At 43.5% G+C, this 17,319-nt stretch overlaps 2 protein-coding genes across 2 annotated transcripts in view; both read left to right on the top strand.

Moving 5' to 3' along the window:
* Positions 1-5,836: 5,836 nt before the first annotated feature.
* On the top strand, positions 5,837-9,031 carry hoxb4a (homeobox B4a). The gene is made up of 2 exons (XM_041956378.1): positions 5,837-6,539; positions 8,286-9,031. The coding sequence occupies exons 1-2, from the start codon at positions 6,080-6,082 to the stop codon at positions 8,579-8,581; spliced, it is 756 nt and encodes a 251-aa protein (XP_041812312.1). The 5' UTR covers positions 5,837-6,079; the 3' UTR covers positions 8,582-9,031.
* A 3,648-nt stretch (positions 9,032-12,679) lies between these two features.
* The window catches only part of hoxb3a (homeobox B3a), a 39,331-nt gene continuing 34,691 nt past the window's right edge, over positions 12,680-17,319 (top strand). Inside the window, exon 1 of the mRNA XM_041958004.1 lies at positions 12,680-12,717. The gene's annotated coding sequence lies outside the window, so the exon portion shown is untranslated. The remainder of the gene's footprint in view (positions 12,718-17,319) is intronic.

The following is a 17,319-nucleotide window of genomic DNA, read 5'->3' as shown; positions in this document are numbered from 1 at the left end:
GCTGTGCTAATGCTGTACATGCTCTTCAAATATGCCACTGGTCAACTTTCAGAGTCTGATAGGATGTGGGTCTGTTTAACATCAAAAATGAATATGCAGAAATTTCGAGTAGAGCTGCGCGTTATGTTTTTCATTCTTTTAATGCATTTCTAAAATGTCATTCTATATTCCTCAGTTAAAAAGACGGGGCGTTGCTGTAGCCATTACACATGTAGTTTGCAGCACAAGAAACTGACTGTGAGGGGTCGAGTGGCTCACTCTTCAGATTTGACTTAAAAAAAGAAGAATCTTTTGGGAATGTGGATGGCAGAACGGAGTGTCACTGGTTTTTAATGAACAGAAATAACGTACAGCAGCACTCCTCTGATCATCTTACAGCCAGCTCTTGGATTCGTCTTTATTTCTACCCTGCTGTTTATATTTCCCAGTTTTACCTGGCATGCTGCAGGCTGCTGGTCCGCCTGCTGCATTGTCCAAATTAATTTAGTTAGAACCGAGCTTCCAACTTCCGCACAACAGATATACCAGAAGTCACCTTTAGATTAATACTTGCCACACGGAGGGTCAGGCCTCTGCAGCGCTTCATTTTTTTCCCTCTGTCCGATACTTTACATGACAATAACAGCGGAATGGGCCTAGATTTATTTTTCAAGCTGCACAAAGGAGCAAAACCACATTTCTCTTCTTGGTCGTTGTCCCTATGCTTTTTCACCTCGGTAATATTTCAGAACATTGACAAGCCCGGTCACTGCTCATAATGAGGCCGTTTAACCCTACAATATGCTCATTTTAATTTTCTCGTCGTGGTTTTATACAAGTTAAGGCCTGCCTTGGAAAAAAAAAATAAATAAAAAAAAACCTCTGTGGCTTTTATATATAATGTTTCAGGCTGTTTAGAAGAAAAATGATGAACATAAGAATCTATCTTAATGTTGTCATTGATCAGAAGCTAACAAATGTTTATTCTTATTTATAAGCTGTTTACGGCGTGAGCTGCAAGAGCCAGTTCGTCCTTACTATTAAATCTCACTATTTATCCCTTCATTGTGAAACGGCCCAGGCTGTACAAACGACAACGACTTACCTTAATACTCGTTCAAATTAATCCAATTTAGGCAAAAGTTTAATCCTCATTTGCAGCAGAAGTAGAAGCAGGGAGCGATGCGTCGACAGTTTTGTCAGCAGCTTTGCCAACAACAACTGGGTTTGTGAGCCGCTGATGGGACAAACTTATTAGAAAGGTTGTAAATTGTGAGGGGGACTTTAAAGTTATTTATTCTCCCCGGCTCTCTTCCGCTCCCTGAATATTTTATTGCTTTTTATTTCACCCCTCCCCCAGAACCCTTTCAACCTCAGGGAAGCTACCTTTTGAGCTTGTTCGAGCTGTGAGCCTAAGCGGAATTGACCCGCAATAAAAGTCACATGTTTAAATCCAGATCCGCTGACCGCATCCCGCTGTATGTCATCCTCTGTCTGTCTGTCTGGCGTCTCTCGCTATGTTTTCACCGAAATATGCCCCGATATTACTGCTAATTGTTACAGCAGAGGGACATTTACATTTTTAACTCTCGAGCATCTGACATCGTGCACGTGTGTGCGTGCGCGTCCGTCCTTCCGTCCCTGTGTGTGTGTGTGTGTGTGTGTGTGTGTGTACACGGTTTGGCAAGAAGAGTTTGTCAACAAGAAGTTTTTCACAGCTAGTGAAGTAGTCCTTTGCTCTCTGACAGGTTAGGTTATATAATATTGAAATACAACGCCAAAATGAAGGACTGTTTATTTTGTGTATTTCAAAAACACATTTTTAGTAATTAACGAAATAGCGAACAGCTGCCATTGTGTCATAGTGTCATTCGAAATGCCTTTCTTATTTTGTTGCCATTACATTACAAAATGTCTGGAACACACAAATATATCTGTTGTTTTTCAAGCCGTGTCCTCTAAATATCTCTGAGCGTATGTGCACCTTTGGTCAGCACATTGACCTCTACCTGTGGCCAGAGACAATAGGCTCCCGTTGAACTGAATGGTTGCTGCTGACAAACTTGACAGAGGGCAGGGAAGTGCCGCAGTCAGACTCAACACACCTTGATCGATACCTGAGATGACCCGAAGCAAAGCGGGAGGTCAAGGTGACAGAAATACGCCCACACCTGCGCAGAATATAATAGAATAGAGTACAATAGAGACCACAGTGGATTATATTGGAAGTACACATTAAAGAAAAGAGAGAGAGAGACAGAGAGAGAGAGAGAGAGAGAGATAAGATGACAAAAATAAGACTTTATGCAGAATAGAAAAAGAACAGCTACAGACTAGAAGCAGATTGGATGGCAGTGCCTCTCCCTCCAGTCTGAAGAGCCTGCTCTCTGCTTTTGTTGTCCAGTCTGGTGATGTATGAGCAACTTTTGGAGGAAACAGAGAACAGCAATATTGCCTGCAGCAGGGAGGGAATGTCAGTGTCACAAAATCAATGTGGGAGCAGCACAGGAGCAGATAGAAATTACATGGACAACATAGCAGGAAAAACACACACACACACATATATATGTAAAAGTATGAAGAATGCATCACAAGCACTACATTTCCCATTTATCATTATGCATTTATTTTCCTGCCTATCAATATGATTTTTATGTGCTAAAATAACATGTAAGATAGTTTGAGACCATATGCATATATGCATTTAAATTAGAGTGACTTTGAATGGAGCACATGTGTTTCTGTGCTTTAACTGTGATTTATTTTCTTCATTTATTAATCTAGATAGATAGATAGATAGATAGATAGATAGATAGATAGATAGATAGATAGATAGATAGATAGATAGATAGATAGAAAAAAGAAAGAAAGAAAGAAGAGGCTATTATAAAGTGCAGGCTCTTGTGTGGTGGTCAGATCACTTTTTAATTCAGTTAAATCAGAGTAGTTTTGGAGACAGACTGCAAGTCATTTACCAAAGTGAAGGGACATTTATTCATTTATTCATTGGTCCATCCATTCCTCAGTCAGATCATTCAGAACATTTTTTGATAGCACCGTGCTTCCAGTGCCAAGCGATTTGTCTTGTCTTTCATTAAATTGTGTTCATTCTGTTAGAACGGTCCACGGTTGGAGCTGCCAAGGGTTTTTTTTATTTTTTTTATTTTATTTTATTTTTTTTTTTTGGTTTAGTTTGGTTTTAATCTTTTTTCTGTTGGATAATTACAACTGTACATCTAGTTCATTTTTGTCTGGTTATTATGTGGATCAATTAGTAGTACAAGTTATTGTACTACTAATTGTAGTAGTTATTGTACAGAAGTACAATTTTGATTTTAGATTAAACATTCGTGTTCAAAGGAGTACTGAGAAATTGTCCAAGGGAATATTCAAATATATAAAAAAGAGATACAAAAATCATTGTCATTGACGGAGGCCTGGTCTCCCCTTCACACTAAAATAGTATTTGATTCCTTGTATAAAAATAATATTTTAGATAGTAATTCACTTTTACAATATTTCACAGTTCTCGGGGCTTAATATCACTAATTTTTACTCTCGTTCGCCATTGTATCAACTTGAAAACACCGATAGGCAATTATTAACTCCGTCCGTAAAAGACAGACCAGGCCTTTATTTTTATATTCGAGGTTTAATTCGTTATTTTTCCCCCAGTTTTTCCCATTCTGTAACACAGCTTCGAGCACACCTGCCCCCACTTCTGTCATTTTATATGAAAGGAAAAAAAATGTTTCTTTTATTTTACGATTGTTTTATTTGCGAGGTAATCGCTTGACTCACAGGAAGTGTTACAGCATTATAACTTCATTTCCCACATCCTCAACAGCAGTGAGCGGGGCAGGGGTCAGAGACTGTACAGATGGATGAAAACACTGCAGTGTGGCTGCGACAGGGAGTTTATGAAAGCAATAAAAGTCTATCGACGGTGTAACCGTGTGCCTCCAGAGAGCCGCTGTCTTCTATATCTACCCTGTAGATCCGGATTTGTGTAAAAATCATTAACACAATCACAAATTCGCTTCTAGGGGAGTATATAGTGGATTTATACACGACGGCAGCGATGGATCCAACACTGGGGAGGAGAGGCCTTCAGCTGCTATTATTGGATTGTAACGCCTTTATTCATGAGGCTTGGATCGCTTCTTTATATTTGCATGTGTAAAAGTTGAACTGTTAAGGTTCCAGGAATTTCTATTTCCTTTCAGCACAGACATACATTTATTTTAAGCCTTTACTGGTTATTTGATATTTATTTTGAAGCTCCTGTGCGCTCATCCAAAGTGAAGAAAACTAACTTAAACTTTCATTTTTATTTCTTCGATCATCAAACCGCCTCACAATTCTAAAGGGCAACTCCAGGTTGAATTGGACTCTTTATTTATTATTTGTCGTGTTGAAAAATGATGCGGTCGACTTTACTGTTCATCTAGGAAGGCATATTGGGGGGTTGGGTGTGTGCGTGGGGGGGGGAATGTTTCGATTTAGAGACGGTCAATTTTCTCGAAACAAAGGACTTGGATATCTCCATCATCTTCCCTGTGTGTGTGTGTGTGTGTGTGTGTGTGTGTGTCTGTGTGTGTGTGTGTGTGTGTGTGTGTGTGTGTGTGTGTGTGTGTGTGTGTGTGTGTGTTACAACACAATCCTTTTGACTGGGGAAACATCAGTTCTATACACAGCAGTGTTTTGTTTTATATTTGATGCTTTTTGTGTCATGCTTTGATGCTGTTGAACGAAGCAAGCAGATTTATTTTTATTCTTTACAGGGCAGTGTGCTATTTGATTCTGTGCGTAATACAGGTACAATTCCTTGTTTTGTAGTGTTTTGGGTCGGGTTTATAGCAGTAAAAAGCCACAGCAGAGGATAGTGAGGGTGTGCGACATGGTAGTGTGATAGTATTGGAAATGAGGAACCAAAGCTATGAAAGTCTGTGACAACTAATGCGATCGGGTCACGGTTGGAGAAATGAATTCTCTTAAGTAGGAAAAACAAAGAGCCGTGTATCTCTGTTCAGTAATGCACGGCTCAAGGGCAAACGAGCAGAGCAATCTGGATGGGGCATATGGACGAGTAATACCAGCGATGTTAATATCGGAAAATGGAGGGAAATAAATCCTGTTTATTCATGCAAGGCAAAAGGCGACTCTGGATAAGGCCGAATTATCATGCAAGGGGAGTTAAATGTGGAATGGGCGCCTGTTGGAACAAAAAACAGGGGAACGGTGCTGGATTCTCGTTCCTAATGCAAAGGTCTGCTAGTGATTTAGGAGGCCGTGTAACCTGAATTAGTTGATGAATTTTCTATCGATCCTAAACAAGCCAGATTTATCTCTGACATGGTGCTGCTGCTGGGTGGTGGCGCAGCAGCCGGCCAGGCCACTCTCCCACTCCTCGTTATTAGCGATTTAAAAAGAACAGGGGGGAAAAAAGGGAAAAAAAAAAAAGCTTTGGCAAGGACATCCCTACACACACCCAAATATATACACAGAGGGTGGTGCAGGCGCCACTTTAAATCCCCTCCAAGCGCTTTCTTCCTGCTGCTTCTTTTTTCTTTATTTTTTCTATTTGAAGTTCGAGCCAGACGCGTAATAGGCGGAAAAGGTTCGTTTGCAATAAGTGAGGACTTGTCATCTGTACTGTACTTTGTTGCTCGTGTGTGTCCATGCGTGCGCGGAATATGTTTTCACACGCGCTTTGTTATTGTTGTGATTCTCTGCCTGTTTAAGTCGGCATGCGTGCCGACGCGTGGTGGAGAGATATATAGAGAGAGCGGGCATAAGGAGAGGGACTAGGAGGGAGAGGCGAAAGTATTGTAGGACTGTGAATGCCCACAAACTGAGACCATATGATGATGCGCGTGCGGGGGCCGTGTATATGCTTAATCCCATTTCCTTATCCGGGGTCCGTCCTGGAGGCGCGCCATTGGCCGGTCGCCGTCACGTGGCTTCTTAACTTTGTTCACTTGACAGAAAAGTAGGAGGGTTCAACGGAACAGGAATAACCGAAGAGTAAAGGGATGAGATATAAATTTTAGTTATATATTTTGCGAGTAGGTGCAATTCCACAAAAAGACTGAAATTAATGGCCATGAGCTCCTATTTGATCAACTCCAACTATGTGGACCCGAAGTTCCCACCTTGCGAGGAGTACTCACAGAGCGACTATTTGCCCAGCCACTCTCCGGACTATTACAGCTCCCAGAGGCAGGAGCCTGCTGCCTTTCAACCGGACTCTCTCTACCACCACCATCAACACCACCCGCACCACCAGCAGCGAGCCGAGCCGCCCTACACGCCGTGCCAGCGCGCAGGGCAGCCCGCATCGGTGGTGATGTCCCCCCGGGGTCACGTCCTACCCCCGTCCGGACTACAGACCACCCCCGTCCCGGAGCAGAGCCACCGCTGCGACTCGGTGACACCCAGCCCGCCTCCGCCTCCGTCTTGCGGCCAGACGCCCCACAGCCAAAGCACTTCGTCCCCCGCGAGCACTCGTAAGGACCCCGTAGTATATCCGTGGATGAAGAAAGTCCATGTAAACATCGGTAAGTGCAGCATGCAAACTTCTTTCTCTCTCCCCCCTCTCGCTTTCGCTGCGCCTTTGTGCCTGCAGTAGAAAGCCATGCAGTCAGCTAGGTGTCCATCGTCAAAATCTACGGCTTCCCCTCCCTGTTTTCTGTTAGAAGTAGAAGAGTAGCCCTTGGGTCAAGATTTACGATCGTCTGTTTGCAGGGCCAATATAATTACACCCTCCATAAATTTTTATTACACCTCTCCACTGAGGTGCCTTTTGAAGTCCGATCTCAGGCTCGTCTGCTCTAATTCCTCGCCTTATGACAACTCCGACCGAGCCCATAAGTTATCTTTTATGCTTTGGTAATTTGATTTTAAGTGGTCGGGTTGTGTAAACGGTGTACTTTACTCTGTCGAGCCTTCCTTCTTTCCTCGATGTTCCAGGGGAGGGAAAGTTTTATGGCAGCTGAAATATTCATGTTTATGGAGCCGGCCGTAAAACACTAATGTAAAACCGAATAGCTCCAGTCTATTATGGCTCCTCTGCAGTGATATAACTGACTTGCTGTCTATTGCGTACTGGGATAACCGGAGTACATGTTCGCGCAACGACAAAATGCCGCTTTTGCACTGCCACCGTAATGCACCCACGCCACCGGGCTGTTTACTTGGTAAGAAAAGTCTTGCGTTTTTCCATCCGCACAGTTATTTTAGCTGGCATGTCTTGGGAGACATCCGACGCCATCGCAGAACGTTTGGTCGCTGCTGTGCGCTTGTAGTTTTGGGGATTTGTTGAATCATTACCCAGTCGGCCATTCAGTGCCGTCGTGTGGCTGCTACACCCCCCCAACAATCACCTTTATTCTCAACCGGTTTATGCGAGACAGACAATGCTACCGTCCTCGCTCTCAGTGCGTGACATTTGTGTATAAGACCACAGAGAGAAAAGGTAGCTGCTCACGTTGTTCTTATGCATTTGTGTTTTCCGCCGGTCCTGGTTGTGCGTGCGCAAACGTGCCAGAACAGCAGCAGTCTCTCAACCTTTGAATGCGGCCGTGGCCCCGATTTGCTCTCATATCACAACATTTGGACACCAGCGTCAGGCTGGCTCTGCTGGGAGGATTCACACCGCCGCGGGGCCTAAAACTGACACCTGACAACATGTCTTTGCTAGAAATGCAGAGTCTCGGCGACAAATTGTAGTGTAAAATAACCGAGTTCAACCACAACAGCTGCATGTGAAAGCACAGAAAAGGATTTGTCGAAGGATGAAAGGCTTTCAGTCATTAAAGGGTCCGCCAAGGTTACAGCCATTTTGAATGCTATCACAGCAGAGCCAGCCGCGGTGGCCATGCCATGCTCATAATGCACTGATTTTTTTCACCTCTTGTGGCCTGATGTGCAGTTTTCATTTATTCAGGTTAGCACCAGACTGTTGTTGCGTCTTCTTAAATGCGCCCTCGTTACTAGATATAAAATATTAATACTAATCTTTAGCGCAAGCCAAGGTTGTATTGAAGTCTGTCTGCTTTTTTTTTTGTTGTTTTTTTTTTTTTTTTTTTTACAGTGTTTGCAATATTTAAAATCTGAAAGCTAGCTGGTGCTTTACAACAGTTTAAGATTATTACTTCTGTACAATTATTAGTATTATTATTATTATTACTACTACTACTACTATTATTGTTGTTGTTTTTTGTTTTTGTGGCCTATTTGGGGGTGATTTTTATCTTGAGTGGTTAAGGTTGTGATGGCCATGTATTCCCATTGTTCTCCCACAGTGAGTTCAAACTACACAGGGGGCGAGCCGAAGCGCTCGCGGACGGCCTACACGCGCCAGCAGGTCCTGGAACTCGAGAAGGAGTTCCACTACAACCGGTACCTGACGCGCAGGCGCAGGGTGGAGATCGCGCACACGCTATGCCTGTCAGAGCGACAGATCAAGATCTGGTTCCAGAACCGTAGGATGAAATGGAAGAAGGACCACAAGCTGCCCAACACCAAGGTCCGTTCCGGGACAAACAACACAAACTCCCAGGCTCTAACCGGCTCCCAGAACCGCACCGGATCCCTATAGCCCGGTTCTTCGGCTCTTTGTCTGATTTTTGCCCTTCCGTTCCCTTCCTGATCCCCAAATTGACCGCCGAGACGGCAGCCACGCTTGAAACCACCGGAACCCGCACTTTGGACCGGAATAACGCCTTTTCTCTGGAGGGAAGGAGGGATGTCATTGCCGCCTTTTCGGCTCTGATCTGTGCTGATGTTACACACTATGATATGACGTTATGACGGGGGGGTCCATTCATAAAAACATAAATGAACAAAAGTAGGCAAAGAAGGAGACTGAAAGAACTGAAAATGTTGCCGCTGCATCTTTGCCACCCAACCATCTCTCTCTCTCTCTCTCTCTCCTTCCTTGTCTCTCTGCTTTTTATATTTATTTTTTGTACTCCTCCATATGACAGAGCATACGACGGCAGGCTGAGGATAATGTGCCCTCGTGCGTGTGGTTTGTTTCCTTTTTTTCCTTTCCTTTTTTTTTTTTTTTTTTTTTTTTGGGGGGGGGGGGGGGGGGGGGGGGGGAGAGATGGATCCTCGTTTTCATCTTTAATCATGCCAAACTCGGGCCCCATTTGTCATGTTTACTCTGCGGGTACAAAGCAAAGGGGTGAACCGCGGCTCTACCCATTACCCCTCGCCCCTACCCTCCTGCACCCCTCCCCAAACCACTACCCATCACCCTCCCACCACACGCACACACGCACGTGTAATAAATGGAACTCTCGTTTCGTCAAGAGAAGTATTTTAACACTCCGCCACACACACACACACACACACACACACACACACACACACACACACACACACACACACACACACACACACACACACTCTGTCCGTCCTTACAGTACTCTAGCATCAAATATAACCTCCAGTACGATCCAAAATGACACCAGGCAATTGTCTGTCTTCTTGTTATAACTGTTGGTATTTCTGTTTCGTTAAATGACAGAATATAGCTTTTTAAATTTGAATTATAGTTATTTTTAAATTCAGTGTTGATTGTAAAATTATACTTTATGCTGTTCTTGCTGAGAATGAAAAGGAGCGTTTATGTGGTCCATTGATTGTTCATTTTGTGATGTTGTATACAGGGAAACAGACTGACAGGGTGATTAAAGAGAAAAGTTGAAGTAAGGCATTTCCACCATGTCCCAAACAGGGTTTATAAAGCTCCCTAACAAAGGGCACTAATATCCAAGCCAAAATCCCGGTACAAACAGGCAACCCGGTATCACGCCAAAGCGTGTATAGCTCAAGAACGCATTATAAACGCAGCACTATACAATGTACTACCTATTACCTCAGTTGTACTGATATATATTTTTATTTTTTTGTCCATTCTATTTTTTCTTGCTCGTTTAATGAAGTGACAGCTTTTCGAGCTTTTATATTTTTGAAATTGTGTGACGAGTTATTATAATAATTATTATTACCTGCAATTCAAAAAAGCGCTATTCATTTCTTGTATGTGGAAAATAAAGAAAATGTAATTTAATTATAAGCAATTGTGCTGGCCAGGGACATTGAGACAAGTAAGGAGCCTTTTATTGCATGTCTGAATGGTGTTGATTTATTTTTCTGTCTCTTCCTCTGTGTCTTTCCTTTCTCCGCACATTAAATGCGCGCACACTTCTCTTTCTCTTTGCTTCTCCTCCTCTCTTCTCTGTCACCTTGTGCCACATTTTAGATATTTTATTATCCAAGTGTTTTTTTAATTGATGTTATTTTATTTACATTCCAAAGATCTGTTTCTGTTATTATTGACGACGATGATGATGATAACAATGATTGTTGAACATGTGTTACCTCTTCCATATGTAAGTTGCTCCTTTCTCTGCTTATGCCTCGTCAGTGTCTACCTACCTATTATTTGTAAATAGTTCATAGAAATTTAAATAAATGGCTAAAAAAGTAACGGTGTTTCTGTCTTTGCCTCTCCTTGAATTATGATTGGTTCAGTTTCTTCTAAAAGGAAATGTCTAACCTACTATTAAATATTGCTAATAGCAAGCGGGTCTGAGTTCTGTAAACGTTGATAAAATCGTTCAGTTTAAATTCATCCTGAAGCTTTTAAATGCTTTCTGCTTCAGTTCAGTTTTTTATTTCTTCTAAAATGTCGCACAATGTTAGAGAATAGTTTCCTTTTTGCTTCCACAGCCAAGAGCCAAAACACTCTCTCTCCTATCCTCTCCTCTCATCTCCTCTCCTCGAGGTTTTACCAAGAAGCATGTATTTAAAGCATACATTCACACACTCCCGCATGCACACACAATAAATAATCTCATTTAATTTCAGTGTTGGTTTTGCCTACAAACGCACAGCGACCTGTCTTGAGAAATCAGCAGCCTGCGATGATTAATCTGTCCCGGCCGTGAGTGATCTTGGTACATTACGTCCTGTAATCTCGTTTTAAATCACAAACCGTCCCTCCGTTTCACTCTCGTTCTCCCGTTAATTTAACGGCTGCTCAGACGCGCTTGCACCGGCCCGACACAGAGTATGGGACCCCCCCCCCCGCCCTTCCTCCTCTGGTTCTGAAGAAAAAAAAAAAAACATTAAATAGTTTCTCGCTTCGTGGTCTTTTAATGCTTTAATGAGAGTAATTTTTGCACAACACTTTTTTTTTTTTCCTATCGGTGTTTTCTGGACCGGTGCTGTGCGCGCATGTGTGTTTTATTTTTTATATATTACAAAAAGGGAGCGGGCCGGCGCCATAGCTCAAACCCTGACAACCAAATAGATAATCAACAAGACGAATGGCTTCTTTTGTAAGGCGCGGCTCCCGTATTAATTTTCATTTTCTTTTCTTAGAGCAGGTATCGAAAAATATAGAGCAAGAGGGGGGAGAACGAGAAAATAGCATTCCTCTCGATGAACTTTAAACAAAAAAAGTGTGCCCCCCAAATTGGTCCGCTCGTATTCCTCGGCCCAGAGAAGATTCCCTATTACTTGTTGGTTGATTTCTCCCTGGGCCTCTTGCCACAGAGACTCCCTCTGCCCATTTATCTGTTTTCTTCCTGTTTATGAAAGGCTCCCCCAGCGCTAAAACCGCCCTCCTATCAAACTGTACCCAGACGTGCTCAAACACACGCGCACTCACACACAAACACACGCGCCAAAATGGTAAAACCATGCGCATGGTGACGCGCGTATATGATTGTAAACCTGTATTTTTCAAACATTGCGCTGTTTCATTACTACAAAAATCAATTTCACTTTTTTTATTTTATGTATTTTACTATGAACCACTCCACTCCAATATATATATATATATATATATATATATATATATATATATATATATATATATATATATACATACACATACACACCAATTGTTCTATATTGGAGCATCTAAACAGACACCCCCACCCCAATATTCTTGCACATGCACACACATATGTGCCTCCACAATAACCCCTAAAGCCCCTGAGCACTTGCTGTCCCAGTTGAAAATAAATGAATTTGCGTGCGGGGTGACACCGCGCACAATAAAATCCACCAAGGAATCCTTATTCTTTTTTCAGCTCCCTTTATCAGCGGGGCCTTCTGCTGCTTCTGTGAATGAGAGCAGATTTTTGTGAGGATGCCCACCCCCACCCTTAACCCCCCCCATCCCTCTGAAAAAGTTAGCCGCCATTATTTTCTGGACAGGACAGAGGGGACGGCACCTCAAGAAAAATGCGAGAATTATACAAGAAAAAATCATTAATCACTTGTTCTTCTTTAAACACTTCTTCTCCCTTTCCTTCTTCTCTATTGTCATCCGGCAGCCACACACAAGTCCCCGTCTGCCAGGAGAGAGAGGGCAAGGAGCAGAGAGACAGAGGAGGAGAGAAAGAAGACGTCTTGGAAGACACTTGGAAGACCCCCCCACCCCCACCCCCACCCCTTGCGCGCGCGCGCGCGCGCGCACACACACACACACACACACACACACACACACACACACTTACATACACCTCCCCTTCCCACCCATCAGCAAGCTATTTTTTACACCCCATAAGTATCCTACCATAAGAAAAAAAAAAAAACTTTTTTCTTCCTCATTGGAAAGAGGAAAATCCTTCCAAAGAAACTCCAACAAACCGTCAGAGAGCCCCGCAGAAGAAGATGGCCCAGGGGTCGCTGAAAGTGGTGGCGTCTAAGGTAAGAGGCCTGAGAACTTCATTTTGTGTCCCCCTTTCTGTCTTTGGCTCTCTTGCTCCTCTGTGCCTGATGGCTCGGTGGCATTTTTATGGTTTTATTGCCCCCTGCGCATTTGGCGAGGTCAGGAGAAGGGGGCATTTATGGCCGTGGGGGCTTTGATTTTAGCACAGAGACTTTTGGAGCTCCGTGTTTGTGTTGGAAGGAGTGTGTGACTGTGAATGCGTGTGTTTGCGGGTTTGTGAGTTTTGCTGTTTTCTGTTTTCTCCCGAGTTTGTGCAACTGTCCGTTTTCATTTACTGTGACGGTGTCCCTGCTATGCCTGTTTTACAATTCAAGCCAGCCGCATTTGTTGTTGTGCGTAAAATATGTTGTTATGCGTCTTTTACGCACGGGATTTGCTCAGGAGTTTTCTTTTTAGCTTTTTAGTTATCTTATAGAATTCTTCGTATTCAGCTGAATATGTATTTATTATGTACCGAGCATGTATGATGCAATTGACTCTAGCGAATGTATGACAGAATGGCCCACGTGAATAATTCCTGGTTCACCCGGAGCTTATTATGCATTTTGTCTTAGCTGTTTTCTGTGGTTATAAAGTGTTACCGTGGCTAAGGCCTATAGCTTTTAATGAGATACTGTTGCGCGCGCTTGCATGTGTGTGTGTGTGTGTGTGTGTGTGTGTGTGTGTGTGTGTGTGTGTGTGTGTGTGTGTGTGTGTGTGTGTGTGTGTGTGTGTGTGTGTCGGCCAGGTGCAAACAGGCTATGGAATCTGAGAATATGAATAATACGGCACTCAATTGGAGAGAGGGATGCAGGGGGAGAAGGGAGGCTGAAAAAGAAAAATTAAAAGAACTGGGGGAGCGCTGGTTAATGGATACTCTCTCTGTTGCGCTCCAAAACAATTTACTTGGAAAACAAACGATCGGCGAGGCTTTCCAAATGAACTGCGAACGATTGCCGGTCGCCGTGTGCGCTCAGGCCTCCGGTATCTGCTGAGCCGAGCAGTAGCTGCCCCAGGAAGCTCACTCACTCCTGTTTGACCCCTTCAGAAATCAATCTGCCCGGGATTAAAAATAAAAGGGCAGCGGTTCTGGTGGAAGGGCTCCGGTCTCTCATGGGATGCAGGCCACGGCGCGATGCCATGCGTGGAGAACTAAGAGAAACAGATGAGAGAAATATAAGCGGCGGCTATCGAAGGAAAGGCAGAGAGAGAGAGAGAGAGAGGCAGAGTGGGAGAGGGGAAAAAAATCGATGGTCATGCAGGGGCAGCGGAATGGCCAAGCTGCGGCCACAGAGGGTTCAACCAGGGGACACGTTTTTCTGACCGATGAGGTCCACTGGCTATGAAGCCAGAGGCTGACCCGTGGTTACCCCCCCGGCACGCACGCACACACACACACACACACACACACACACACACACACACACACACACACACACACACACACACACACACACCAATCCGACCCCCACCACTCCTGCCCCCCCTTGACCTCGCAAGGCTGGTGGACCCTCCGATCCCTCGGACATTCCCAGACCTCCGGAGCCCCCGGGCCACTTAGTCATAACAGGCCGAGTTCAGGGCACTGTAACCCGCGGGCACGGCGGCGATATCTCCGCTCCCACACCCAGACAGACAGTTAGACAAAGTAAGCTGACCACCTGAGCAGAGGTCAGCTACAGGCCACTGCTGAATGTTAGTTTAATGTGGTTGTGTTGATGAGACTGACTGAAATGTAAAAAGAAAAGAAAAGAAAAAAAAGGGGCTTTGTAATATTTTTTTTTCAAAGCTCATAATAATATTAAACTGATTTGCTCCAGTACTTGTACATAATGCAAGGACACTTGAATCAAAGCAGAGCTTTTCAGATTTCATCCTCTGTCTCAGTCTAAGGCATTGGGCACTGTAATACAAAGTGTTGTCAGACATTGTGAGAGTATGATTTGGTATGAAAGGGTCATCCGGGCCTGTTAGACTGGCTGAAACAGAGGGAATGTGCAGCCTGATGCTGGACAGTATTTAGACAGAATGGAACCTTAGTGTAAACACAGCCTGCCCCTCCTGATTTCCTTGCTGAAAAGCTGCTGATCAGTCTTTTAAACTTCCAGCCCTGTTTGCATGAGGAGAAGGTTTTTACACCAGAATATTTTTTTTTGATGAAATTCATGGCACTCAATTTCACAAACTCACCAATTACAGAAATCAAATAAAATTAAATCAGGATAGACTGCTGATAGTTTTGCCATAAAAGTGATTGTGTGCAATTCAGTGAGCTGCAGCCGCCATTATTTACCAGCATTGGGCTGATGGTCATTTTCCAGCCTGGTAATCTGACCTGCAGCTGGGAGGGGTGCTCTGTGCGTGTGTGTTGAGGAGTACTGATTAATCAAAGGGACAATGACATAAGGGGACGACGCTCTTGGTTAGTTTGGTTTCTCTGTGCTATAAAAGGTTCCCACACAGTGCAGATATGCCCCTTCATTGTCTGCTTTCCACTACACCAAGGTCACATAAGGAATGTAGCATTTAATAGTATTACCTCTGCCATCTCTTGCACCTTGCATGACCCGCTGATGGGTCCATGCTTACACTTACGTGCTGTGCAGTGAAGCTACAAATCCATGCAACTTAATTTCAGTCAGCATTCAAAGACACCAGAATGAGTAATGGGGAAAATCAGGATTTTTATCATTTTAACAATCACCCACAAGTCATTCAAATTAATAGCAACAGATATCTTGATGTCATGTGCAGTATGTGCTCTGATAAAACCTCAATCTACTTGTAAAATATACATAATTAATGTTGGAAGTGCTGCTCTCAACCAGCGCACGCAGGATGTGGTTCTGTGTTGCTTTAAGGTCTCCTCAGTGGCTGTTTTTGGGATCAGACCTGCGACTTTTTGTTGACCTGCCGTCTAAAACTGCAGTCACTTTGTTTGACATTACAGTCATTATTATGTAAAGTTGCACACCTTGCATCTTGATGGCCACTCAGTGCTTCACCACAACACGGCTGTGCATCACTCTTGGCTGGGTGTTTTTCTTTTAGATTGTGTATTAGTCATTTCTATCACATTCTCACCTAAATCCACTTAAAACAAACGTGAAGTTAGTGTTTCAACCATCATTTACCAACAGCAGTAGAGATGAAAGGTCAGAGGTCACAGCACATGGATCATTAGACATCTTTTGTGTAAATATGATACCCGAGGTTCAATACCGACTCCAAAATATGTTTTGAGTCATCTTATTTGATTAGGTGAAAAATAAGAAAGATTAAGAAATCTGCCAGGTATTTGGTGCCAACTTTACAGTACTCAACAATTTTCAGTACTTTTTGCCATTCACAACTCTTCAAGCAGTGCAAAACAGCAGGTTTGATAGCCAGCTCCACCCGAACAGTAGATTGGGTGACGATTCATCACAAATGCTGTACACTGGAACCAAACAAATGGGACATCCAGTTCAGTTTTGAAGTGACCTTATATTTTTTACCCTTGTACTTATGTCTTATTTCAACAACATACACACCAGCATTGGCTACTTCTCAGACAACATTAAACTACCTGTTTAACAGTGAAGCTGGGGATTCTGTGGCATCCCATAGTAAATGTATGGGGTGAAGGTTTGAGTTGTGGAGGAGTGCTACAAAGTGTTTGGCAGACACTGAAAAACAAATTTTACCATTTAGATGAGCAGACTTAGACATGTCTGTTCAGTGCGGTTGAAACTGACAGCTGTATTGCTTCCTAATAGGTTGCAAAACAAAAAAATAGCATTGTAGAAAATTCTGGGGAGAAATTCAGGTGACATATAAATATTTGGCATACAGAGAGAAATGAAAACATCTCCCAGCAGTGTTTATGCTATAGCTCTACTGCTCATTGATTTACACAGAAATGCTGTGAAGTAGTTTGTAAAGTTTCTCAGTATAAAACCTTGAATGGAGTAAATCTAATTTCTGCCCTGAGCTCATGCTGGTTCATTAAAACCCGCTTGTTAAATTAAAAGTCCTGCTGCTCTGTTGCTGCATACGTAAATGCCCACTGAGCTTTTATTTAGTGCAACTAGACATTAGTTTTTTGTGATTTTCGGTCTGTTTCTGCCCCTGGATGTTGTGAAGCAGTGGTTTGTCTGCAGCTTTATCACTCGTCCTAGTGCTTCTCTCCATCTGAAAGAAGATTTGTTTTTGTAATCTCAGTGGGATTAACAGTTAAATAACTGTGAAGGAAAAGCATGAAACACGGAGGGGTCAGGCAGGCAGATGTGAGCCAGCTCTAGCTCTGACCTGTAGTTTACAGAGAAGCTGCTTCTCAGTGCGCTGTCACTGAGATGTTTGGACCAGCTGATGGAGCTGATGTTTCAGCAGCAGCTTCACACAGGAAGCTGCAGGCTTTCAGGCTCCACAACACACACACACACACACACACACACACACACACACACACATTCACAGCACATGCACTCCTGGACATTTGACATGCACGTTGCGAGCTCGCACGTGTTCACACGGGTCAATGATCATCACGGGCTGGCACGCACTCACACACACCCGCTCAACCAAAAACCAACAAGTTACACCAAATTCTCTCTCTCTCT

The sequence above is a fragment of the Chelmon rostratus genome, chromosome 17, assembly GCF_017976325.1.
Source record: "Chelmon rostratus isolate fCheRos1 chromosome 17, fCheRos1.pri, whole genome shotgun sequence".
NCBI lineage: Eukaryota > Metazoa > Chordata > Actinopteri > Chaetodontiformes > Chaetodontidae > Chelmon > Chelmon rostratus.
This window is presented reverse-complemented; position numbering and strand designations above follow the sequence as displayed.

Bases quoted from the DNA above. Each gene is read 5' to 3' on its own strand.
- hoxb4a (XM_041956378.1), top strand. From the start codon at position 6,080: ATGGCCATGAGCTCCTATTTGATCAACTCCAACTATGTGGACCCGAAG. The intron at 6,540-8,285 runs GTAAGTGCAGCA...GTTCTCCCACAG, and splicing joins GAAAGTCCATGTAAACATCG to TGAGTTCAAACTACACAGGG.